At 34.3% G+C, this 27824-nt stretch overlaps 1 protein-coding gene across 18 annotated transcripts in view; it reads right to left on the bottom strand.

Annotated features, from left to right (window-relative positions):
* neb.L (nebulin L homeolog) overlaps positions 1-27824 on the bottom strand; it is a 130191-nt gene that overhangs the window by 19034 nt on the left and 83333 nt on the right. For 15 of the 18 annotated variants that reach the window (XM_041576139.1, XM_041576141.1, XM_041576153.1 and 12 more), the window contains 32 exons: positions 26978-27085; positions 26415-26519; positions 26214-26318; positions 25907-26005; positions 24890-25000; positions 24490-24594; positions 22959-23063; positions 22729-22833; positions 22442-22546; positions 22235-22339; positions 21470-21574; positions 21006-21110; positions 19120-19224; positions 16507-16611; positions 16096-16203; positions 15203-15307; positions 15014-15118; positions 14252-14356; positions 13762-13872; positions 13564-13674; positions 12506-12616; positions 12227-12328; positions 12043-12147; positions 10816-10914; positions 8234-8344; positions 6633-6737; positions 5640-5744; positions 4348-4452; positions 2133-2243; positions 1470-1580; positions 382-492; positions 194-298 (listed from right to left, as the gene is read on the bottom strand). In XM_041576139.1, coding sequence (XP_041432073.1) covers positions 194-298; positions 382-492; positions 1470-1580; positions 2133-2243; positions 4348-4452; positions 5640-5744; positions 6633-6737; positions 8234-8344; positions 10816-10914; positions 12043-12147; positions 12227-12328; positions 12506-12616; positions 13564-13674; positions 13762-13872; positions 14252-14356; positions 15014-15118; positions 15203-15307; positions 16096-16203; positions 16507-16611; positions 19120-19224; positions 21006-21110; positions 21470-21574; positions 22235-22339; positions 22442-22546; positions 22729-22833; positions 22959-23063; positions 24490-24594; positions 24890-25000; positions 25907-26005; positions 26214-26318; positions 26415-26519; positions 26978-27085 — 3399 coding nt within the window. The remainder of the gene's footprint in view (positions 1-193; positions 299-381; positions 493-1469; positions 1581-2132; positions 2244-4347; positions 4453-5639; positions 5745-6632; positions 6738-8233; positions 8345-10815; positions 10915-12042; positions 12148-12226; positions 12329-12505; positions 12617-13563; positions 13675-13761; positions 13873-14251; positions 14357-15013; positions 15119-15202; positions 15308-16095; positions 16204-16506; positions 16612-19119; positions 19225-21005; positions 21111-21469; positions 21575-22234; positions 22340-22441; positions 22547-22728; positions 22834-22958; positions 23064-24489; positions 24595-24889; positions 25001-25906; positions 26006-26213; positions 26319-26414; positions 26520-26977; positions 27086-27824) is intronic. The other 3 variants (XM_041576144.1, XM_041576145.1, XM_041576148.1) reach the window with 3 other exon arrangements.

Raw genomic sequence — 27824 nt, forward strand, 5'->3', positions numbered from 1 at the left:
ATAGAATTCTAAAATAATAATAATAAAGTGTTATTCTTTTTTGGTTTGATTGCATTTATTTTGGCCTTTTATGAAAAATGCTGACAAAGTTTTGCAGCAAAAAAGGATCTACTATTTCTACAAACAAAATTCTTTTAACACACATACAGTACACACCACCCTCTGCTAAATGCACATATGTTTGACTAGGTACCTGGCTGGAAAGATTTCTGACTTGCTGAGCGTGGATAATCTCTGGCGTGTCTACAACCGTTGTATAGTTGGCCTTATCCATTTCTGCAGACTGTTTGTACTTTATCTGTAAATGCCAGTAAAAATATCAGTTTGAGTTCTGACTTTGATAATAAAAGCTAACTTACCTCATTCTGGTTGACTGCTTACCTGACTGGCGATATCAGTAGCATTCTTTGCTCTCTGGAAGTCAGGAGTCTCCAGAGCCAAAGCAAGTCCTTTTCCTATAATTTCCATTTCTAGTGTTTTCTTATATTCTTTCTGTCAGGTTAAAAAATAGGAATATAGCTAGAGTAGCTAACTCAAATTCCGTATTAAACTAAATTATAGAAATTGCAACTTTCCTTGAAAAACCATGAAAAATTATAGTGATAACTGTAAACTGCTTGCTACATTACATGTACACCTTTTAGTAGAACAACGTACAAACCTTTTTAAATTAAACTTATTTTATCTTGCAATAAAGGGAACATTTAATCTGTGTACAGATGTAAATTGCATTTACACTTATACAAGAGCTTACATAGAAAATGTCTCAGCTAAGACAGACTGCATAGATCCAGCAACATAAATGTGTATCCACAATAGTGGTCTATGAAGAGTAAGCTATGTCTACTATTTGCAATCTGACACACACACACACTTACTATATTCTCTTTTCCCCTTTTTATAACTTCCCATTCAGTTTTTCCATTTTGCTCTTTTAACGTTGACCTTTTCAGTTTCTCTTTTGCGTTCATATCATGTCCTGCCTTCCATTTTTGATTCTCTCTCAGTCTTGTTCTACTGTTTATCTCCAGCTGTTTTCATTTCCTACTGTGTCTCTTACTTTTATGTTCTACCCTTACCTTTCTCTTAGTGCTCTTAAAATGTTCCCTTTTTTATATACATTCCCTTTTCCGATATTAGTATTACTCACTCTCTTGTGCTATACCTTTTGGCAGTTTACTGTTTTCTCTTGCTTTTTGCGGGAATCTGAGGCTATTTGTATGACTGTGCTGAAACAGAGTGGCTTAATGTTTTGTAGTTTTGTATAAAATATAGTTATTAAATGTCCTATATGTTTCAAATGGTATCCATCTTCCATACAGCTCATTGTTAAAAATGAATACATCCACTGCTCATATCTGCCCACTCTTAATAAGTGAAGAAACAGTCAATCTCACAAGAACGCTACATGGTATTTAATTACTGGTTGTATCAAAGAGAAACTTAAAATAATTATTATATGACCTTACCGCATTTAAGATCTGAGTTGCATTCTTTGCCCTTAAGAGCTCTGGAGTCTCCTCCAGAACAGTGAGGCCTCTACCTTTGATGGTGTCATCAAGATCCTTCCTGTACTCTTTCTATAAAAGCAGAATAATTTTTAGGCACAAAACTTATAGAATATTTGTTGTAAGATAACAAACAAGACAGGCATCTAATACATATTCAGCTACATTTTTACAGTGTGATTATTGACTATGGGGCCACAGTTATCCCATTTTGCAAAAATAACTTACAGTATACTGTTTATATAATGTCTTGATAGTTTTCCTGCCTTCCTGGGAGCAATATAACTTAATGGATAACACAAGATAAGGAAACATTCTGAACTCTTATTATAGCCAGGTATAAACAGGGATAACTACGGAACCATCAGTAAAGCCAAACATGCTATATGCCATATATTGCTTAATTAGCATTATTTAGTAAGAGGCATGTTAATATGTATGTCTATTACATTTAACAAAAAAACACATTTAATGGATTTTGTTTTGCAGTTATTGAGACAAAGCATGACAAATATACCTAAGGAGACACACAAACACAATTTAGCAACATGTATTAAGGTGTTGTGTAGCCAATATTAGTGGCATTATTCTGATTATAGGAGGGCAATGAAGAGCAGGTGCTACCTCGCTCGCTATTTTTGTAGCATATCTGACATGTAACAGTGATGGCGTAACCTCCAAGCCCGAAAGGTTTCTGCCTTTAATACATTCTTCCAAGTCCTTCTTATATTCTTTCTAATGGAGTCAGGAAGAAAAGTGACATACATAGTCATATATTACAAGTCAATTCCTTCACCTCCAAAGTGGACCAAGGAAGATAATTGGCACAAGGACTAAGGCATACTAGGTGTGATGATCATCATGCCACCAGTGTCCAATGTATTCTTTGCACTTATAGCAATGGTAAGGGCCACAAGTTCTCTCTACCTTAATTAACAGGTAGAAAAAAAAATGGTAATGCATGGAGGCTAGGGCTCCCGTGGGGAGAATTAGATACACAAGAGATGTTCAATCTTTGCTTATTGTTTTGTGGTGATCTACAGCATTTTGATCGCCCCCACCCATTGCCAGTGAAAAAAATCTGGTGTGCCATAGGCCTTAATTTTTTCCTAGTACAGCAAAATGGAGGTGAATTATTGAATGTATTTCCTTAATTCATAGACAAACATGAACACATTAGCGATAATAAAAACAGCACAACTACATTCTTATACTAGCATATTGCAGCTTGTATAAGTTTTTGTTTTTGACAGAACATTATCAGCTTCAAGTATTTTGGCTTGAAGGAAAGAGTGACAAGTCATAAACTACATGAACAAATATGAAACTAACTTTACAATTATTGTTTGATCATTTTTCCATACTGGTTGCTCTGAAGAGAACAATGGTATCAAAAAAACTGTATAAATATTCACAAGCCCTTAGAATGTAAGGACAGTTTAAAAGGATCACCATTATAATTACATTGTCCGTGTCTTTCTATGTACTAAAGAGTATTTTCCATCTATTCCATCTTTTGAACCCGTTCATCCCTATAGTATATCTGCAAATGGTATTCACCCACCAACATTTCTAAACCTACACCCTGTATATTGGCAGATATATGCCCACAGACCAAATGAAATCCATCAACTGATATATTTAATGGTTACACTTTGTGAAAACTCAGGCCTCCATATAACTGGTTGTAACAATCCTCCTACAAAATATGGACATGTATGACTCTGCTGGGGGGGATTGTAAGTAATAGCAGTTTGTTTTACAGTAAAATGTGGATGATCCATGGAATTTCAGGGGAAATTTAGTCAAGCCCTTAACTGGATTCTGTGAATAAATATGTTGCAAATTATAGTAATAGATAAAATACCTTTGTTAAGTGTTTTTAAATAATATATTTGCATTTGGTGCTGAGCTTTATGAATTATAAACACACATTAGATTATTGGGAAACCACAAGATCTAATAATAAAACAAAACAAAAGAAGCCTATGATAAATATTCTACCAAAATACAATAGTGCACAATACCTTTATGGTATTATTATTTAAACAAAAAGTAAATAAAATAATTATTGGTTCTTGAGGGAATGTGGTTCTGCAGTATAAATAAATCACTGAATTGTCCAGTTCAAAATGTATCTCAAATGATTCCATAAGCCTTAAAGGACCAAAAGTAAACATTATTATTTGATCTTACAAACTATTTATTTCTAGCCAGTGTATCTAAAAACGTGTCTCTGAAGAATCGTTGTTCAGCTATCTTTTACTGGTTGTCTAAACAAAGCCCATCTGCTTTATTTTGTTCAATGGATCCTTATATAATACTGAAGAGCTTCTCCCAAAAAGCTATACCAGGAATATGACAGTTATTTCCAGATATAAATATTATGAAATGAAACATCTAGAAATTATGTAGAATTAGCTTTTGGGCTAATGACACATAGTAGGTCCTTTCAGTTGGTGGAGAAATACACAAAAGAGCCAGTGCCACCTCCCTTCAATGGAAACAGCCAGATATTTAAAAACATAGGTGGTTATTTCTACTCTTTTCAAGAAGAGTCACTTCATATTATATTGAATGGAGATCACCTTAATTATGCACATTAATTTGATTATCACTTGAATATGTAGATCATAGCAACTTAGAACATAAATTATCCAATTTGCTACACATAGCAAACACCACTCATTATATTGGGAATGGTGCACAAAAGTGCTCATCTATTTCTTTCAGTAATGAAATGGCACAGATGGCATTAGGCTTGAGTGATCACTAGATTTTATAGATTTTTGAGGGATTATAAAATGTTTAACACCATCAACAAAAATGATAAACTTACAGCGCTTTGCATATGTTGAGCCTCTTTAGCTGTGACAAATGTTGGAGTCTCGAAGTCCAGCATTGCTTTACCTTTCTCCTTTTCATACTTCTCCTTATATTTCACCTGTTAGTATTAGAAAATGCCAGTAAGAGGTTTGCTCATTAATGTTTCACTAAACCTAGAATACAAATCGATTTAATAATACATTTAGTAACATTTAAACATATATTTAAACATATATGTAAATGTTACCAAGCCTTGTCAAAAGTTTTAAAAATCCATGTGCAAAACCTAATTGTTACCATATGTTTTGTTCAGATAATATTGTCGAACTTTACAAATATATTTACCAGTAGTTTAATTTCCTTTAAAACAATTTGTACATTATATTACATTTAGGGGCACATTTACTAAGCTCGAGTGAAGGATTCGAAGTAAAAAAACGTTGAATTTTGAAGGGTTTTTTTTTGGGTACTTCGACCATCGAATAGGCTACTACGACCTTCGACTACGACTTCGACTTCGATTCGAATGATCCGAAGTAAAAATCTTTCGACTATTCAACCATTCGATAGTCGAAGTACTATCTCTTTAAAAAAAGCTTCGACTACCTACTTCGCCACTTTAAACCTACCGAGCTTCAATGTTAGCCTATGGGGACCTTCCCCATAAGGTTTCTAAGCTTTGTTTGAGCGAAGGAAAATCCTTCGATTTTTCCTTTGATCGTTCGATCGAAGTATCTGCGGTAAATCCTTCGACTTCGAAGACGAAGGATTTTACTTCGAGGGTCAAATATCGAGGGTTACTTTCGACCCTTAGTAAATGTGTTCCTTTCGTAGTAATTTAAGATTTCTTAAACTGAAACTCATACAAAAAATGTATGCACATATAATTAAATAAAATAAAATATGCATTAGAGAAAAGTAAGGAATTGATGTGTTTTTTAAGGCTAAATTTGTGCTATCTAAATCTAATTTTTATGCACACAATAGAAATAAAAGCAAAATGCCTGTGGATATTGCAGTATGACAGACTTGCTATCATGCAAGTTGTGAATTGATTTTAGATTTTTTTAAAGGAAAGCTATATTTCAGACTCCATAACATAATTAAAATCCGAGAGAAAAACACTTGCAAATGAATATATTATTTTTTTAAATATTACATTTACTTTTAAATAAAACATTATTATGTTAGTTTTCTAATATATACATGAGTTTATGGAAATGTTTTTTTTGTTAATTTAAAAATGAATAACTAAATGGAATGAATGATGGGGTAAGTGGCATGACGACTATCCAAACGACTTACTTGACTTTGTAATTCTGTTGCCTCCTTTACATGAAGTTGTTCAAGTGTATCAGGCACCACATGGTAGTGACCCTTACTCTTCTCAAACTGCTTCTTGTACTGATACTGAAGGGAAGTGTAAAGAACTGCCTCAATTATAGTCTATAATGTCACCTCTTGACTTCTGGATAGCATAACTTGCCCTTATATTATTTATAAAATATGTTGTAAATGTTATCATATTTATTAATGGTGATAAAAAAGTTATGCTAAAAAGTATTTTCTCAAATGGACATTGAATGATTTTAACAGTGAAGATTTTTTAAAATATCTGGTAAAGACTGCCTAAAAAGTAGAAATAATAAATAATTATTTATTAATCATTTAACTGGTTAGTTAATAGTTTTGATTAAGTAAAAACAAAATCATGTTAGAATTTCTAGTATTAGCAGTATATTCTATTTTCTTTTTAATATTATTTCAGCACACAATAAAGTATATTAATAGTACTTAGAAGATAGAAGGAACACAAGTGTGGAAATGAGGAAGGTTCACTACCAGATGCTGCCAAATTTGGAGGAAACAGGAAGGTATTACAGAAGAGTAGGGATGTCGCGGACTGTTCGCCGGCGAACTTGTTCGCGCGAACATCGGCTGTTCGCGTCCGCCGCAAGTTCGCGAACGTCGCGCGACGTTCGCCAATAGGCGTTCGCGTCAAAATCGTTCGACCATTCGATCGCTAAAATCGAACGATTTTCGTTCGATTCGAACGAAAATCGTTCGATCGAACGATTAAAATCCTTCGATCGTTCGAATCGAACGATTTTCGGATGTTCGAAGTTCGCGAACTGTTCGCAATTTTTGCCGGTGTTCGCGAACGGCGTTCGCGAACACATTATCGGCGGTTCGCTACATCCCTATAGAAGAGTTAGCAAATCATACACAAGAAATAATTATAAATAATAGTGATAAATATTAATACAATATTAAAAGCACTCTAATTGAGGATCTTACATCACTGGCTAATTTGCTTGTGCCTGTTATGTGCTGCATGTTCAAGGATTCAGCCATATCTGTTACTGGTTTGTGAAGCTTCTTGAGATCTGCCTTGTACTTAACCTGCAACCCAAACACAAGAAGTCAACATCATGTTTTACTTTACTTCACTTAATTTTGTGTAGAATGATTTATAGTTTTCTCATTTTTATAGTTTTTTTAATAAAGCTACAATGCTTAAAGGATAACTAAACCCTTAAAATGAATATTGCTAAAAATGCAATATTATATATAATGACCTTATTGCATCAACAAACCTGTCACAGGGGGTCACTAACTTGGAAAGTGTCTCTGAACAGCTGTTGAGAAGTTAAGCTTAGGGTTTGTTACAAATCATCAAACAGAAAATTAAGTTTGCCTGTAATAAAAGCTGATGCTACAGGGTACATTATTAAATTCTGATGCTAGTTGCACTGGTTTCTGTGCTGCCATGTATTAATTATCTGTAAAAATTGCTAATCAGCCTTATATTACGAAATTTGTATTCTATGTGTACTGTATATTTTGAATGGGTCCCTAAGCTCAGTAACCAACAGCAGCACAGAGTATGTGCAGTGAATCAGCAGAAAAGAAGATGAGGAGCTACTGGGGCATAATTGGAGGCACAGATATTTACTGCTAAAAGGCTGTGGTTGCCTTGAGCTGTTACAGAAGACCAAAACATAATGTATAACATTTCTAACCTACTTCTTTAGTTGAGCTTTAGTTCTTCTAAGGGTAATGTCAGACTAGGAGTTTTGACCACTGTAATTAGAATGTGATACCCCCATACAGGTTACCATTTTGCATATGAATCTATAGTTTATGTGGTCTTTGAAGCATCGATAGTGGTCATATGTAGAACTCCAGATATGGTCACTTAAGAGTTTTAGGGGCAGATATATCAAAATTACATTTTTCCATTTGTTTTCGAATTTGAAAAAAACTTGAAAGTGCAAGCATTTCAAATGCACTTTTTTTAAGAAAAATAATTGAAACTTAAAAACTTGATTGCTTAGAAATGCATTTTTGAAACTCAAAAAATATAATTAGCTTTGGGCGAATTTATTCGCCAGGCACGAATTCGCACGAATGTGCTCCGGAGTCCAAAAAACGGATGCCAACGCCGAAAACGAGACGCCGTTTCGCGAATTTCACTGGAAATTAGCCCATCACTAAATATTATTGAAAAATGGATTTAAATTGAAAATATTACATTGACTTCAACATGAACCTGCCAGCTTTTGGATGGCAATATTTATCATTCAAGTTTTTCTAGTATTTTTGTGCTTAATAAATCTCAACTTGCTGCCAAAAATACTTTGCTTGTGGTAAAACCTTGTATTATAATGTTGATAAATCTGCCCCATAGAGTAAAGATCCAAAGTTTTGATATCTGTGCTGTAAAGAATGACAACATACAGCATAGTCGGGGCAAAGAACAGAAATATTTTAAATTTAAATGAAATCTAGACAAAGCCTAACATTATATAACATTTCAGAATAACAGATATCCAAAAAGAAGGTTTGCAAAGTTCAAGCATGCAAGCAATACTGTGGGGAAAACTAGGCCACCATACCTCACTAGCAAGGTTGTTTGCATCCTTAAAGGTCTGATAGATTTTAGCCTCTTTGAGGTCATACTGTGGTTTCTTTCCTTTATCTTTTGAAAAGTCCGCCTTGTATTTTACCTATAAAGAATAAATGACATTAAGTAAAATGAATCAGATATGTGCATGCTGGGAACCTGGGCACAGTGGAAGTGAGGAACAGTATTGTTCGCTGCTTGGAAACAAAATGTGCATTCACAAAGCCAACCAACATGAAAAAATCAACATAGCCACATTATAAGGCCCCTGGCACATGGGATGTTTTGATTGCCTAAGCCATTTTAGGAAGAACTTTGGTGATCAAGACTCCTTGCCTGCAGACAGCCAGCAATATAAATTGTTGTGGTAGACAGTTGTGACAGCACTTAGGTATACTTTTTTAAACAATGGAAGTCAATATTTTTCAAATATATATTTACCTTTCAAGTAAATGGAAAGTTGTTGTCTGGTAAAGAGCATTTTGATCACCAAGCCCAGTTACCATGGACCTTAGCAGTTTTGTGTTTGACAATCAATTGTCTATCAACAATGTTTGTTACAAATGAAAATATGATTCTGATCTTTTCAATGTAAATGGCAAATATTTTCACAAAAAAAGAATGTCAGCGAAAACCATGATTTGTTGCCATGGGTGCATTAAAGAAGAACTAGCTTAGTGCAAGATGCATAAGATGCACATACCTTCCACAACAAAAGATTTTTAACCTAAAGAACATTGTTCACAAGGTCATTATTGTGGCCATATAATTATATAACATGCCTTGCAAGAGTATTCCCATAATATTCTTCCATTTTTAATAAGTCCAACAATGACATTTTGTTTGAAGTCTTAGGGGCAGATTTATCAAAGGTCGAAGTGAATTTTCGAATGAAAAAACTTTGACTTTAGAAGTAATTTTTGAGTACTTCAACCATCAAATAAGCCAAATTCGACTTCGATTCAAATTGAAAATACTTCACAAATTCGACCATTTGAAAATCGAAGTACTGTCTCTTTAAAAAACTTCGACTTCGATACTTCGCCATCTTAAACCTGCCGAATTGCTATGTTAGCCTATGGGGACCTCCTAGAACCAATAGCCAGTTTTTGGCTACGTTTTGAGAAGTCTAAGGATTTTTTTGTAAAATCGTACAATCTTACGATTAAATCGTACGATCGTACGATTCGATTTACTTAAAAATCCTTCGACTTCGAATGTCGGACTACATTATTCAATGGTCTAATTTCAAAGTTTTTTTCACTTCGAAATTCGACCCTTGATAAATCTGCCCCTTAATTTAATTTTCAAAGCATTGAAATTAGTTCAATATACCATTGTTTTAAGCCAAAACAAATAAATTAGAAACTAAAATATGCAATTTAGTCCCCACCCTGTAATATTAAGGACCTTCACTTCTTTAATATGATTTTTGGCAGAAATGTAATATTTGAGCAGGACAAATATACCTAATACATATCCAAAGTATCACTGGAGTGGCTGAAGAATGAAAAGGTAAATGTCATACAGTGTCCCAATCCATTCTCTGATCTCAATCCAGCTGAGATTCTGCAGCCTTTTTTTAAAACTGAACAACTTTGAGCAAATCTTCCTGGAAGAATGGGCCAAAATCGCTGACTACGAGTGCGCAACGCATATCCTAAAATACTTTTGATAGCTGTTATCTCTACAATAGGAGGTTCCACAAAACTTTGATTTGTGGGGATGAAATATTTATGCTAACAGAATAGTTCGATTTGTATTATTTTTTCTCTAGATTTTTCTCATAAGAAGCTGTTAAAATTTTGTATTTCAGTCCTTTAAAAAAAACAGGATTTATTATTCAGTAAAATGATAGAAGAATGTTAAAGGATCAGAATACTTTAGCAAGGCAACATTTTTATGTATATTTTTAAATTAAACTAAAAAAATGAAATAAAAAACTGTAAAACAATGATTTAAACTAGTGTTATGGCTTTAGCGTATGGTGTTACCTCCATGCTCTGATTCAATCTGCCAATCTATAAAATTCCTATCAATTACCCTACAATCTATTTACAGTATACACACACTTTTCTGTGAATTCCTGTGCATGCGTGTATGGTGGGCTATAATTTTATAAATGGGCATGCTGTATTGGCATGCATACAATAACCTTCAACACTAAAATGCACAGTATATTGAAACAACTGCCCTGAAAGCCATTTTCCTCTATATGCTTGATGTTGTTATTTTTATTATAAGAGGGCATTTGAGGATTTAACATTAATGGTAATGTTTCCCCCATTAAAGCCTTGGCTTTAATGGGGGAATTCAGAGTTCAGAGGTTTCAGGCACTCAGGTGTGCTCATGGTACTTTCTCCATCTGTCTGTGGTAGTAGAAATGTTAAGATGTAATTTTTTTGACAAATTAAAAATTGTGAAATGCTTCTGAAAGAAATTGGCTTTTGTCAGTTGCTCATATCAGCATCTTGATGACATTCCATTACAAACAGTGCATCATGGGTAATCCCCAAAGGGATCATCCCACACTAAGGACCAGTAATAGGTGGAGGCTGGGCAAATATATCTTACATTACTAGTGAGCTCATTTGCTTTCTTAAGTTGTCTCATCATGGGTGTGTCATATGATGCTGCTCCATGTCCCCATATCTTTCCTTTGGTGTACTCAGTCTACAATGTGTAGCAAAACATTAAGGTCAAATTAGCAAAGCAGGTTAGAAATAACATAATGAGAGCTGTTACTGTAATTGCAGTCCAAGTTTTTAGCTGTGTAAACAGATGGGAGAAAAACAAATACCATGCAATTTATGTTTAGCATTGAATATTTAATCTGACATGTTTCCAGCACAATAACTGACAGAATATGAAATGTATTACTACTTCTAATTTAGGGATTTTGCAGACCTTGGAGAATGCAGTACTTTATAACTAATGTACTTGTAGGGATGCACCGAATCCACTATTTTGGATTTGGCCGAATCCCCGAATCCTGCGTGAAAGATTCGGCCGAATACCGAACCGAATCCGAATACTAAACAGAACAGGAAATGTGGAAAAAAATCTTCTTTTGTGACAAGAAGTCATGTGATTTCCCTGCTCGCCCCTAATTTACATATGCAAATTAAGATTTGGATTCGGTTTGGCCAGGCACAAGGATTCGGCCGAATCCGAATCCTGCTCAAAAAGGCCGAATCCCGAACCGAATCCTGGATTCGGTGCATCCCTATGTACTTGTACTTATTTCATTTATACATTCACTGGAAAGCCTCCTTCAAACGTCATACATAACATTTAAAGGGGGACTACACACTAAAACAAAAGTAAAAATGCAAGCATTTCAGTAACAGCACAATCACCATAGAGTTGGTAGGTGCAGTCTAGTGAATCAAAGATAGTTTGAGCTAATTTTACTGCAGCAGACTGACCACTGGCTTACATTTGGACAACTAGGTCACCTTTTCTTGCGATTCTTATGAATGTGTGATTGCGTATATATATTATATAGAGGGACTATTAAAACATAATTGTATGTTGCTTGTAAGTTTTTGAGCTGCAGCATAAGGAGCTACATAGAGAGCCAGTTGCAGCTGTACTCAAATGAGCCAAGACGAATGTAATTAGAACAAAAGCATCTGCCATAAACAGTCATTCAATTGTTGATAATCACTATCAAAGAAGATAGTTTAGGCCTGCATGAGTGAATATAGAAATATAGAGAAATCCACTAATGTGAAAGTGTATGTAGAATAATAATAAAACTGTAATAAAGACTATATATCTCCCTTTGAGTTTTCATACCTGACTGGTAAGTTTGGACACTTCCTGAGCCAATTCAATGTCTGGCCGGCCAACAATAGAGATGCCACGTCCAGCTTCCTCACGGGCCTTGGCTTTGTATTGGATCTAAACAGTAAATATTATCATGTTAGGTGACAGACTGGAACCATATAAGTAATTTGTTCCCTGCACAATGAATACTCACATCACTGACTAACTTAGCCACTTCAGTTGCCTTCTGAATGTCAGGTCTATCAGCAGTGGAGGTGTAGTTAAGGTTTGCTTTGGCTTGCTTCTTGTAAGACACCTAAATAAAAACATACAGTAATTATCAACTAATTATACAACAGCATTTGATACATTTATTTTGTTTGCTTGGAATAATACACTGGATACATACAAACAGCCTAGTACCAGTGTTAAATTATATGATGTACAGTTCTGTAAGACTGATTCTTTATTGAAAGATTTGTGGGTGACTTACATTACTCTGGGCCTTAGCCACATCCATGGCATGCTTCACATCTGGAGGCTCCAGCATTATAGAGTAGTTTGATTTGCCTCTCTCCTTATCAAACTTTTCTTTGTATTGTTTCTAAGAGTAAAACATTGGCACATTATTCAGAAGCAGAAAAACCTTATCTCTGATCACTGTAGTACCATAATATTCATGGCAGCTCATCTGATACTTGATTTTATATTATAAAGGCAACATAATGGTCTAAAATAGTGATGGGCGAATTTATTCGCCAGGCGCGAATTCGCGGCGAATTTGCGCGATTCGCGGCAGGCGAATAAATTCGCGTAACGCCCGCGAAAATTCGGCGAAAAAATTCAAAAACGGGCGCCGGCGTCGGGAAAAATGGGCGCCGGCGTCAAAAACGGGCGCCGGCGTCAAAAACGAGACGCTGGCGCCGTTTCGCGAATTTTTCGCCGTTTCGCGAATTTCGCGCGAAATTCGCGAATTTTTCGGCGAAGCAAAACGGCGCAAATTCGCCCATCACTAGTCTAAAAGCTTGAATTCTCCCTCTCCTATATTAGTATGCAATCTAATTATTTAAAAGGCAAACTTTTTGCCTTCACAATAAAAAAATCTAAAAATGAATTTGTTTTATATCTTTTTTAAAGTGGTGTTAAGTTATTCAGCTAAAATACAGCTGAATCTGACTTCTGAGGCATTTGGCAAAGACACCATTTTTAAAAATTTAAATGTATGGTTTACTATGTAGCAGAAGCTTAAATACAGTGCACTCCATCTACATACAGATGCACTAGCCAGGGAGAGGAGTACTATCATTCATAAAGAGGGAAATGGGGTGAGAGCTGGGGTAAAGGGCAATTCATTTTTTAAATTGATAGTGTTTCTTTAAGATGGAACTTATCGCGCAGTCTATTCAAAATTAAACTGCAGTATTTGCAGTATTGCAAATTAGTACACGTACCTACTGTACAATTAAAGATAGTTCCCCCCCTCTGACATAGCTCAGAGAAATATATTTTCATTGAATTTTTAAAGTAGTCTGAGATAATGGTGGGACTTACTTCACTGATAAGCTTAGTAGCTTCTTTGACATGAGATGTGTCAAGTCTCTCAGGGAGGGTGGTAAATGTGCCATGTGACAATTGCTTCTTGCTGTCTTCTTTATATTTATTCTATGTAAGAAGGAACATTGAATATTTTTATTTTTATTCATAATGGTCGAGAGAAATTGAGTAAAATTCTCAGCTGCGGTTTCTTACATCAGATACAATGGTGCTAACAGATGTGGCATGGATTATCTGAGGGGTATCTGCAACCACTCCAAACTCTCCTTGGTATGTTCCTTTCTCGTATTTCTTCTTGTACTTGACCTAAAAATATAATCAAACAATCAAATAACGTTGTCTTGCAAAACCTAAAATTGTTACTTAGGAAGCAGTTTGATCTCCTTCATTGCAAAAAAAATCCATTGTCACAAAAATCACTTATTCCGTTATTTTTTTTTAAAGTCAACTTTAAAAGAAAACTCAAATTATAAAAGGAAAGTGTGCCAGGTTTTAGGTTGCTGAATTTTTTAATTCAATTTCAAAATTGTTTCAAATGGTAAATCTTGGAAATTTGAGTTTTGGAAACTTGTATTCAAAAATATTCAAGTCCACAATTTGAGCAGCAATTGTCTGCAATTTTGGCAAAAGTGTACAGCATACAATCCATGTTTGCTTTCTTTTCCCCAAATACTGAGGTACTTACATCGCTATTCATTTCTGCATTCTTCAGAGCCAGCACGGTGCTCTTGTCATCAGTGACAGACAGTTTGTATCCTTTATAGTATTCTTTGTCCAGCTTATATTCATACTGTAAAAAGAAGACCCCAAAATCAGTATAAGAAATAGCTTCTACTCAAAAACATTAACTTGAAAAGACTATACAGGTCTGTGTACTATAAGTATACATTGTACAAGTATTGTAATTTGCTTTGGACTACATTTTACAAGCCTTCAAATATACTACTGGCTGTACTGGACTGGTTTTCACACCCTTTGGGCTATACATTTGTTTCAATTTAAATACTAGACAGGGTAAAATTTAGTGAAGATGCATATTAGATGTATTAGAATATCCCTGCAACTATAGTAAAATTATTGTTACAACTATATTTTCATATTTTATAATCATTTTATGAGCTAGAGGACTTAGCACCAGTTTGAATCCCAAAGTCAAACTTATATTACCAGATCCACCATAAAATCATCAAGCATCACTTTGTAAAGTAAAATAATAATGAAAATCAGTAGTAATTAGATGGCATCATATTATAAGTAGGAGGAATTAATGTTCTATTTGGCCAGGCATTTCTTGGTAAACTTAACTCATCCACCGTTGCAGGATGTATATTGTAGTACTGTACATTAAATTACAGTAACAGGAGCATATGCAGTCCTTAGGTTGCAGTCTTGTATAAAGAAACAATTACATCACACTGTAAAATGTCAAAAAATGTAAAGTCCTTACATCGCTTTGCTGTAAAGATGCTTTTGCATTCTGGAGAAAGTCTGGTCTATCCAAAGTCCATTGCCATTGGGCTTTAGTAGATTCATATTTCTTCTTGTAATCCAGCTTTGTATAGGAAAATAAGATATTTTAGAGATGCTTCCAGAAAAGATTAGTATTGATATGTAACAAAAAACATATAGGACTCACATTGCTGATTGATTTATAGGCATCCTTGGCAGTCTGGATCTGAACAGCATCTGGTCCAAGGGTACAATGCCCACGGCTCTTCTCATACAGTTCTTTGTACTTCAGCTGCAAATAAACCAGTTGATTATTGTTTATGTAAGTGTACCTAGTGCAATGACCATCTCCCTATCTACAGGGAGATGAGCTTAGAGTTCTGCAAAAATAATTTCAGACCCTTGCTTAATCTCTCCCTCAACATTTGCAAAATTAATAGATGCTGATTGTGTCAGTAGATGGGGTTCAGCCATATATTGCTTGATCGTCAAAATTTTGCACATTGCATCTTGCGAGTAAGTGGCCTTTGAGATGTCCATATCTTTTGTATGATCAATGTCAGAGGCAGACAAAATGGTGAGTTAAGTCACAAACAATACAAAAACCAAAGTATTAAGGGCCTGATTTTTTAACTTTTGTTATCTTTGCATGCTTACCACGCATAAAGCAAACATGTATTTAACTATTTATTTTCACTGCTAGAAACAAATATAAGTGCCAGAATTGTTCATGTTTGTGTGTAATTTGCCTTGGTAATTAATGATTTGTATGGGTATCAGTGCTTATTGCAGCTTCTGAGCTAATATCTTGTAGCAAATGAATGCATTTGTTGATTTGACACCTTTATCAGGTTTGATAGAAATACCTTAAAACTTTCCTCACTTTTAGGAAAGATTTGATAAAATCCTACAAAGGAATGAATTGTCAGGAATACCCCTGGATTTCTCACTTCTCTCTTTCATAACTCTGCCCCTTAGTTCAAAGTGGTTAGGGGTGAAATTTACCAGTTTCCAATGTACTGCCCTGTGTAAAGCTGACATGACATGTTGTCATCTGATTCAGAATGTAAAACTACTTACTTCACTAATCCTGTCTTTCACTTTGCGTGCATGGAGTAAGGATGGCGTGTCTTGGATTGAAGTGAATCCTTTGGATTTGCCCTTGTTGTAATCCAGTTTGTAAATGATCTGTAGGGATTAGAAATAAATATCACAATTTAGTATTTCTGATTTGCAGCATCTCATACATAAGAGACTTAATCAATTATAGAATCCTTTCCAACTGCATGCAATCTGCATCAGGGAGTAAGGATTCAGATTGGTGATAGTGCGCAAGACTACTATCCCTTATCCCTGCCATTTGACACATGTCTTGTTTGATAGATGTGTTAATAATTCTTAAAAAAAATTCCAAAAATTGAAAAAATATTGAACTGCAATCACAAACTGCCCTCAAGTATGTGATCATTATTTTGAGGAAAACATACTCACATCACTTATCTGCTTGCTGGCTTTGCTTGAGCGCAGGTTTTCTGGTGTATCCAGGACGGTTGTATATTTGTCTTTACCCTTTTCATAATTCTCCTTGTACTTCCACTAAAGGGGAAACGGGGTGTAAATACATGTATGCTGTTATAACATTGCCCAAGGGAAGTTTAACCCATTTGCTGCCAGAAGGCAAAGAGGGTAAACTTTTGTATGAATTTAATAAGTGTAATAATGTGCAATGGTATATATATTTACAGTATGTATATATATATATATATATATATATATATATATATATATATATATATATATATATATATATATATATATATATATATATATATATATATATACTGTAGATAGTTCTGAAAAATATCTGTTATTTTTTCTTTTGAAACATTTCTAAGTGGACCTTATTGCTACATAGCAATCAGGAATGAATATTCAGTTAAGATATTTTAATTTTAAATTGACTGAGATGTGTTTTTATTCAAAAATCGTGTTGTGAAATATTATAATGATTGCATATATATTGTACATGCATATATAGTGTACGATTGTTTGAGTGTTTGTCATTAAGGGGCATATTTATAAACCACTTACCTTTTATGTAGTATTAGATTTTACAGCATTTTTTGTGTTTTTTTCACCATAACATAAAAATTTGCCATATCTTAATATAACATAGTAAAACACACAAAATCAAAATAACTTTCATTTTGGTAATTTATAAATACGCCCATATATTTATATACTGTATATAGGGTTTTAATTATACTGTTTACAAAGCAACAAAAGATTCTATAGCAAGCAATACACACAAAGCATTCCCATGCAAGCAGTATGAAAACAAACAAGCACTTGATGGCATATAACACAAAATAAAACAGATCTAGCATGCAACCTACAGTATGCACACAAATGCATAATTTTTTCTGTCTAGAGTTGAGATCTTTTCCTTAAATGTTTGATTAAAATTGTCAAAGAAATGTTTAAAAGGTACATTTTTTTTGCAAATATAACAGTAAATATAGGATCTATTATCAAGAGTGCTTAGACTGTGGCCTTTTTTTAAGAGATCTTTCCGATATTGGATGGCTAAAACCTAAAAAAATTTAATTGGACATGGAAAATAGGATTTGCAGTATTTAACAGCTTTCCAGATATCATGTTTCCGGATAATAAATCCTATACCTGTTAATAGTGAAGTTAATAGTGAAGTTCCGCCACTAGAGGGAAATTTCGCCACTCTCCATTAATTTCTATGGGATTTTTATAGGCGTATTTATCAAAGGGTGAACTTTCACTTCACCCATTGATAAATACGCCTTTCAAAATCCCATAGAAATGAATTGAGAACTGCGGAATTTGACTCTAGTGGTGGAACTTCACTCTTTGATAAATTTACCCCTATGTGAGAAAAGAAATTATATACTTTCAGATATTTTATTTCTAGAAATTAACCCTATTTGGATGATTTATTCTGTAAAGCCTTGGAAGCAAACATACTTTCTGTTGATGTGTTATAGTCTGTAATTTAGGAGGAACCATACAAATGAAATAAAAATATAACTTATTAAAGATATATTAAATATCTAATACCTTTTGGAGGCTTAATAATATACCAATTAATTATTTTGTATATTACAGTAGATTTCATGAAAATCTCAAATGTTAGCTAATTTAGGAAAATACTGAATTGCAAAAACTAGATCTTGAAAAAACTTGAATGCATTAAAAATCATAACCTTCCATTTATGTTGACAAATGTAATGGAAATGAATTGGGACTATTTTAAAAATGTAATCGCTTGATTACTACACATCCACAGTGACAAATAAAAAAAGTTTGCCAGGTTTTGGTTACCAAATTTTTATATTCCAGCATTTGAGATATTTATTTTGATTAACAAATCTTTTAATTTCAAGTTCAGAATATTTGGCTTTATGCTTTTTGCTCTGATTTTCTGAAATCACGAAAAAATAAACTCAAATAGGAATAAATATGCCCCTAGCATTTATTATCTTTTTTTTTGGTGAATATTAGCAGCTTTGTCAGGGAAAGTATAAGCGCAGGGCAGCAAATAGTGAGCATCCAAGCCTAGTTTTACCTGACTCCACATTCTTGTGTTGTGCTTGTAACATATCTGGCCTTCTGATTTCATTACACCCATGTTCAAGCAGGATCTTGGCACTAGACTTGTACTTTTTCTGTTCATGCAGAAACCAATGAAGTACAAAGAAGACATTTAAAGACAACACTAGATCCCTTGCATTGCATGAAAAGGGATTTAAACAACACTTGTATATGTAAACAGACATACCATAGCAAGCAACGTAAACTGTCACAGTGGGGAAATTTTTGCAAAAACATAAACATTTTCCTACATTGCTTTTAAATAAGGTTGATGTTCTTGGAATTAGTTTTTTATCCAGTTGTGTTGCTTGCCTGCAATGATGATATCATGTTACATAGACATGGCTCACACAAATACAGCAGATATTTGTGTGTCAATAGATATGAGCAGAATACATCCTTTTCTGAAAACATCCTATGCAAACCAGAACACCACAGTATGGGGATGCACCAAATATCAGTACCAGGCATCAGGGTTACCTGGCTGATCTGTTCACTTGCGGTTTTAGCCAGAAGATGTCTAGGATCATCCACCACAACACTGTAGTGCGTTTTTTCCTTCTCATACTCAGCTTTGTACAATTTCTGCTCAGAATAGCATATTAGTTATAGTTTCACAAAAACATTTTTCCATAATAAATAAGTGTATTTTGCCTTTTGAGATTCATGTGCAAAATAACATGAATACATGTCATTTCAGAAACTATACAGTACCTGTGAATGGAATTTTCTTAAAACATTAGACTGGAATATATAACATTTCAAATTTAAGTAAATGTATTACAATAAATATTATTTTTCAAGCAGATTTTTTTTAAAAATTGGCATTGTGACAAACATGTTCTATTCATAATCTACAATATCCTCCATGATGTAACAAAGAGTCTAACATTTATGACTCCATAAAACCATAATATACATAATATCCTCTTTTTTTAAGGAGAACCAAACACTAAAAATGAATATGGTTAAAATGAACATACTGAACTTATTGCACCAGCCTAAAGTTTCAGCATCTCAATAGCAGCAATGTTAGGGGACTTCAAACTTGTCACGGGGATCACTATTTTGGAAAGTGTCTGCAACACTCACATGCTCAGTGTGCTCTGAGCAGCTGTTGAGAAGCTAAGATTAGGGGGTTGTTGCTAATTATCAAGCAAAAAATTAGGTTTGTCTATCATATAAGTCGATGCTACAAGGCTGATTATTTAATTCTAATGTGAATTGTGCTGGTTTCTGAGCTGAGATGTACAGTAGTAATTATCTGTATTAAGTACTAATCAGCCTTATATTGTGACATTTCTATCTGAATAAACAGTATATTTTTAGTTGGTCCCTAAGCTCAGTAAGTGACAGCAGCAAAGAGCATGTACAGTGACTCAGCAGAAAAGAAGATGGGGCGCTACAGGGGAATCATTGGAGCAACAGATCTTTACTGCTAAAGGGCTGTGTTTCACTTGGATTGTGTAACCCTCCCTGCTGGTCAGCCACATTCCCTTACCTTTTGCTGCACTGACTGACGAGTGCAGGGCACAGTGACGACATCAGTGTGCCCGGCACTTGCATGTCAAAATGGACGCTTGCATCAAAATGGACACACGCATCAAAACGGAGGCGTGTGTCAAATGCGATGACATCAAAATTGGGCGCCCTGTTAGTTTCACTACTCCCTATTGGTTCCCTGCCTGTCCATTATTGCAGAACTCATCCTGATTGGTCGCTTGCCCCTTAAATACAGCTTCCGCTGTTCCCTTCTAGCCCAAGCTGGCTTCTGTTCCTACAGTTCCTGCTCAAGTCTGTGTTTGTTCCTGAATCCTGTTTTTGTCCCTTGGCCTGTTATACCGACTTCTGATCCTTGCTGCCTGATCAGACTTCTGCCTGAACCTGACTTCGCTTCTGCCTAATCCTTGCAGGTACCCAGCTTTGTTTCCATAATGTGCTCTGGTCCCTTGTTGTCTCCGCCGCAGAGAGTACGGGGGCCAGAAAAGGGAGTCCGTGAAAACTGGAGGCGCGGGGGGGCACCAGAGTTACATGCTGTGACGTTCTGGACCAGTCATCTTCCTAAGGGGTCCGTGTTAACAGATAGTTGCAGGCTGGTATAGTAGCCCGAAACAAAATGTACAGCATTTTTAGCTACATTTTTAGTTAGATTTTAGTTCTCCTCTAACATAAAACGTATTATTTTTTGTTTTTTACATAGAAACTTAAAATGGGCTTGTTACATCGTTCAAAACAAACGTTCACTAGGAACTGGAGAGTCTAAAACGTTAAAACTATATCAGAGATTTTGTTTCCCAAAATATCTATGTTTCTGTTTGGGATAACATTGATTTATCTATACTATTGTGTAAAAATGTTTACCATACCTCATTGGCCAGCTGTGATGCATACTTGAAGTGATTAAACAAAGGAGTGTCCGCAGTGTACTTGAATTTAGATTTTGTCTTTTCGAAAGACTCCTTGTATTTATACTGCAGACAGAAAAAAATGAAATCAGAAAACCTTGAGTCGTGGAAATAACTTCAGTCAAAATGAAAAATTATGTTGTTCCATTCATTTTAAATACGTCTGTAAAAATGTGACTTTTAAGAAAATCTCAAAAATTCGAATTGCTTGAATGTTGAAAATACTCCTCTCATTGAATTCTATAGAAGCTCGATCCTATTTTTTCAATCACTTTTTCAAGATTTTTCTCAATTGATAAATCTCAGTAATTTACATTTCAAAATTTTAATAAATTGGAACCAAAGAGAAAAGTCATCTGGAAGAGCCAACAATGTTTAGGTTAATTCCATCCATCATGTTTGTGTGGACATTGTACTGTACTTACCCCACTGTACAAGGATTTGTTTTGCTCTGCGAGGGTAAAATCTGGGGTGTCCCAGGCATAACAGCCAATTCCTTTTAGCCAAGTCAAATCTTCTTTATATTTATTCTGAAATAAAAATTAGAAGTTATATTACTGCCAAGTGAACCCAGATTCCAATACTAGTTTCTAGTACAGGTATGATATGCATTATCTGGAAACTATGATCCAGAAAGCTCTGAAATAAGGAAAGGCTGTCTCCCATAGACTCTATTTTATCCAAATAATACAAATTTGGAAAAATTATTTCCTTTTTCTCTGTAATAATAAAACAGTACTTTGTACTTGATCCAAATTAAGATATAATTAATCCTTATTGGAAGTTAAACCAGCCTATTGGGTTTATTTAATGTTTATATGATTATCTAGTAGACTTAAGGTATGAAGATACAAATTACAGAAAGATCCATACCTGTATTTTTGTAAGATGATAAACAAAACAGTCAATTATTTCTTATTCATGGCTGGTATTGGCATTTAATCATTAACATTGGTCAAATACTGATTTGATTGACTGACACTTGTAATATCTTAACTGAGAGATTATAAAGCACCTCTGGCACGAAACAATGAAATGAGTTCTTTAATATTCTGTAATACTAACAATGGAAGAATATAAGGCACCAATATACTTCCACTAGTTCCACTAGTTATGATCAATTTATATTATGTCTGTTGATATGTTTGTTGTGTTGTTTTGAGAGAAATAAAACATTACATGAAACTTACATCACTAACAGAATCCGTAACCACGCGGTGGTGGTAGTATTCTGGACGGTCTGGGATGGACCTCCAAATGCCCAACTGGCTGACATATTTCTCCTTGTATTTTACCTGAGATTAAAAAAAAATGCAGTTATTAAATCATAGGAATTGTGTTACAAAGTTATTTTCCATCAGATTGTTTACAGCCAGTTGAAATACTTGGATACTTACATCACTGATGTCATCTGTGACCTTGCGGTGATAGACAATGTCCAGAGCATCCTTCACTGTTTGATACTTTCCCTTGTCGTTCTCAAAGGATTCTTTGTAGCGCAGCTATGAATTGAGGAGATATTGTATATTTTAGGATTTAGTAACTATATATATATATATATCTTTACCTAACAATTGAAAAAGCATTTTGGAATGGAAATTTTACATTTTTAGACTTTTGTTCAAAAAATAATATAGGTTGTTTTATGTTTTAAAATGTTTTGCCAGCGGTAAAGTACACTTACATCACTGGCATTCAAGTATGATTTCTTGGCACGGAGAATGATGGGTGTATCAGCAACAGATGTATACTTATGCTTGAATTTTTCATACTGAGCTTTGTATTTGTTCTGTAAAGGAGACACAGCTTTAATATGGATAATACAAAAAGATAAGTGCAAAAATCAATGAATCCTTTAATTGTGTGAAAAATAAAATAGCGTATTACAGATAGAGTAAAGATTAGTTACTGTACCTCACTGGTGATTTCCTTAACATGTTTGGCATGTGTAAGGCCTGTAGTCTGACCATCAGCATGGTGGTGTGGTCTTTCTTTTGAAGCCACCTCTGTATACAGGTACTGTAGAAACAAAAAAAACTAATTAAGTAAATCTTATTTTAGCAGATCTATAGTTATATTACACATTATAATATAGTTACAGCATTGTAACCATATATTTTAGCATCAGTTTAAATGACTGTACCCTAAAATTAAATGACAAGGAAGCCATCTCATCATGTTTTCTACTTACATTTTCCCCAGACCCTCACATTCACATATACTGATAGAATTAGTCTATATATACACAATATAGCTATTTTTAATATGCATTATGCTGATACTCAGGTCTCCAGCTTTTATTACTCTGAGGTGACTTCCAAAATGTAATATTTTACTAGTTATATACTGTATTATCCTTTATAATCTATAAGGGGCAGATTTACTAAGGGTCGAATATTGAGGGTTAATTAACCCTCGATATTCGACTAGGAACTAAAATCGTTCGACTTCGAATATCGAAGTCGAACGATTTAGCGCAAATCCTGCGATCGAACGATCGAAGGATTATTCGTTCGATCGAACGATTAAATCCTTCGAATCGAACGATTCGAAGGATTTAAATCCAACGATCGAAGGAATATCCTTCGATCAAAAAATCACAGGCAAGCCTATGGGGACCTTCCCCATAGGCTAACATTGACTTCGGTAGCTTTTAGCTGCCGAAGTAGGGGGTCGAAGTTTTTCTTAAAGAGACAGTACTTCGACTATCAAATGGTCGAATAGTCGAACGATTTTTTGTTCGAATCGTTCTATTCGAAGTCGAAGTAGTAGTCGAAGGTCGAAGTAGCCCATTCGATGGTCGAAGTAGCCCATTCGATGGTCGAAGTAGCCCAAAAAATCCTTCACTCGAGCTTTGTAAATGTGCCCCTAAATGTTGATTTATGGCAACATATTACTCAGAGTTCTTTGAGCTGTATAAAGTAATTCTGCCTTCAGCCTCATGCCTTTATATGGTCATAGAACTCACTTCTAATATTCATATATTTTACTTTTTTTTTTCTTTTTTTTCTATTCGTATATTTTACTATAGGGGATACATAATCCCTTATAATACTTGAGTGATCCTCAGAGATTCCTGTACAACTCAGCCTACTGCCTTTTCCCTTATATGGTCACAGAACTCCCCATTTCTAATATACGTTACAAAAATTTACAGTAGATAAGAGGATACATTGTTTATAATTTACACATTCATGCACTGGAAAGTATATACACATATATATTTTTTTCCATTGTTTCATTCTTCCTATACAAACATGAGAACATCTAAGCTAACCAAATAGCATGTGTAATTCATATACTGAATTGCACCCATTGTTGGTTGAAGAATGAATGAATAGTATACAATTTGAGATCAAGCCAGTGGCTTCTTATTACAAATCAAGAGATATTCATCTACTTTTAAAACCTATATGATCTTGGAAGCTTTGTATGTGCCACTAACCTGACTCTGCATTTCTTGTCCTTTCTTGGCTCTCAGGAAGTCTGGAGTATCAAGAACAGCTGTATAAATGGTCTTCTGCTTATTGCCCTCTGCTCTATAAACATTCTGTAAATGAACCAACAGTAAATTAATATAATACAATGGAGAAATAAAATGAATTAATATAAATTATATTATTATTATTATTATTAACATGTATTTATATAGCACCAACATATTTTGCAGTACATTATATTTTTTTATCTGAAGTTTTACATGTCAAAAGACAAGCCCCTAGAAATAGTGATTTTTTGTCTTTTTAAAGACTAGTAAAGCATGTATAGTAATTCTCAATATATAGCATTATCGCATTATAAATATACAGAACATATTTTAGAGGAAAAATAAAACATATTCTTACCTGGCTCAGGTGTGTCTTTAGCTCCTGGACTGTCCTGTACTCTGGAGTGTCAATGACTACACTGAATTTGTCCAACATCTTCTTAGCAGTTGTGGTGTACATGGATGTAGACTAATAAAGCAAAGAGTATTGTCAGTTGCTATCTAGGAAATCTAGTTACAATCAGTGCAGGTACTAGAGACCTGCACAGAGTGTAAACAAGGACATACAGATAAGGAGGATGCTGTAATATAGTTGTTGTTATAATACATACCCACATATTAACCTCCCATACACCATTTTAACCCCCCTATACCATATACCTTCATTATATCAATGGTAATGGGAAGCTGCCATATTTGTTTGCTAAAATTCTTCTTATGACATAAGGAACATAAGGACTATATTAATTTCTTGTTGGACTGTGTTAAATCATACATGTAACACAGTATAGAAGGTTAGCTATTACACTTCCTGGTTAAGTGCAAAAGCATTCCATGGTACATCTGTGGATGTCTTTTCAGACAATATCTCTAAGGGTGAATAAAGAGAGAACTAATTCCAACTAGGGTCTTAAAATAATGTATCAGTGCCATGGAAAGTGATCACACAGGGCCTACCAAATTGCAAGAATATACTTAATGGCCATGACCTTAGTGGTCTGGAGCCTAAATCTGATAGTCTTCTACTCATTCTTCTTTTGACTGAAGGTCATTTAGTTTGTTCTAGACCTGATTTGGTTCTGTTTTTACAGGGTCAAAATACTGCATGTAAGACTGCTGAGGTTGGGGCTTGCAGAACAGCAGTTATGTATAGGAATAGTAGGAGGTAGCAGGTACTGTAGAGCAAAATAGAAACTGTAAGGGAACATGGCAAGAGTAATATATCAGTGTTATCAACTGTGATTCCTATTTGGTGGATAGATAGATAGATAGATAGATAGATAGATAGATAGATGATAGATAAATAGATACGAAAAGCATTTTCAGCCCTTTCAGTGCTGTACCCATGAAGTGATGCACTCATTTGGTTACATACCCAAAGCTTGCGCAGGTCTCGAGCTCTAACCATGTCAGGAGTGTCATACAAGAAACATCCCAAGCCCTTCAGCCACTGCAAGTCCTCTTTATATTTATTCTAATGAGAAAGCAAAGACAAAATAATTTCACCTAAAGACTTGAACAGGGAAAAACAATGAGTACAATAATTTATTTTTTTTGCCAAGGGCTTCTACATTTTTAGTTGTGGACTTTACTATTTGTTACCTTATAATATAGCTGCATCACGTCAATTTTATATTAACCTAATTTAGCATAAAAATTCCTTAAGCCTCAACACTACTTACATCACTGGTTATTTCGCCAACATAGCGACAGTGCATGGTTTGTGGGGTGAAAGGCATGGAAATCAAATGTCCTTGCAGTTTGTTGTAGTCAGATTTGTAGACCAGCTGAAACAGAGAAATTAGATAATGAATTATGTAAATTGATTGTTTAGCAGGTGAATGGGAACAGTAATGTATTCTATAGAGGAGAACAGAACTTACATCACTGATAGCATCTTGTGTGGCCTTGACTTGGCGGATCTCTGGGGTATCAGGAGTGGTGTGGATTTTATCCTTCTGTTTATGATACACTTCTCGGTAGAGCCTCTGCAAGAGACAGAAACAACCTGAATGTCACTGAATACACATAAACAAGTAATCCTGGGTTGAATAATGTAAAACCATATAAAAATATTTTAAAAACAGCCCTATAAAAATACACAGAGGTGCATTTATTAATGGTCGAATTCATCTGAGTTTTTTAAACTCTATTAAATTCGAATATACTCGAAATACGACTGGGGAGTTAATTAATAAGAAAATAGAATATCTAAAACTCGCAAGATTTTTACTGACTTGAAAACTCATATAGAATCTAATTAGACTAAACTCGATTCGAGTTTTTTTCTCCGAATTTGAGTATGATAAATCTCGAAATTCAAATTTGAATTGAGTTTGGATAATTCACAATTCGAATTTGAGAGTTTTGACCAAAAAAAAATTTGACCCTTAATAAATCTGCCCCATCATTGTGTCATTTTGCCTCTTACCACTGAATTTCATACCTCATTAAGGATCTGATTCACTTTCCTAATGTTTGCCATGCCAACATCTTGTGGTCCCAGAGTGTAAGATTTGGCCTTCACATGTTCATAGACTTCCTTATATTTTACCTACAGGGGGTAAAATTAAAGAAGAGCATTAGTATGACTTAAAAAAAAACCAAGAAAGGAAAAATCTTTTCTTATGAAGAAGCTTTTCATCCAGCAGAATGTTTTCTTCTGTTATACAGTACTTATAATTGCACAAACTGCTAGCACAATCTAGAGAGTTGATTCATGCACAATTTTCAGTTGTGTTGGGTACCTTTTTGGATAAATTCAATAGACCAACTGGCATATAGATACACTCGAGAAGGCCTATTTATCAGTTTTTGAATTAAAGCTTTTCCAAAAGTTGTTGGTAAAGAGCAATTAAACTTTTTTGTTTTCGCAACTTTTTTCTCAATCGCTAGCATATTTATAAAAAAAAAACTTGAATCAGGAAAAACTAGATCTGCAGTCATGGAAGAAAAAAATGTTCTGTTCATTTTAAAAAAATTGACTGGTTAAAAAAAACAGAGCAATAAAATAGTTAGATTATTAAAAACATATCTCCAATTGATTTCTATAGAAGCTTGTCCAATTTCAGTTGCTGAACATTTTCATTTGAAATTTCAAGATTTTGTTTTATTGATAAATCTTAAAAAATTTAGGTTGGAAGATTTAAAGGATTTAAAAAAACTCATATTTTTGACACCATTTTCTTGAATTACAAAAAAAGTGATTTATATATTAATACATTATACTATAATTTTTTTGCAAGCACTTAAAGTATAACCCATCAGTTCTGGAGACCATCAAACCAGGTCAT

This window comes from Xenopus laevis, chromosome 9_10L (assembly GCF_017654675.1).
Source record: "Xenopus laevis strain J_2021 chromosome 9_10L, Xenopus_laevis_v10.1, whole genome shotgun sequence".
In the NCBI taxonomy this organism is placed as follows: domain Eukaryota; kingdom Metazoa; phylum Chordata; class Amphibia; order Anura; family Pipidae; genus Xenopus; species Xenopus laevis.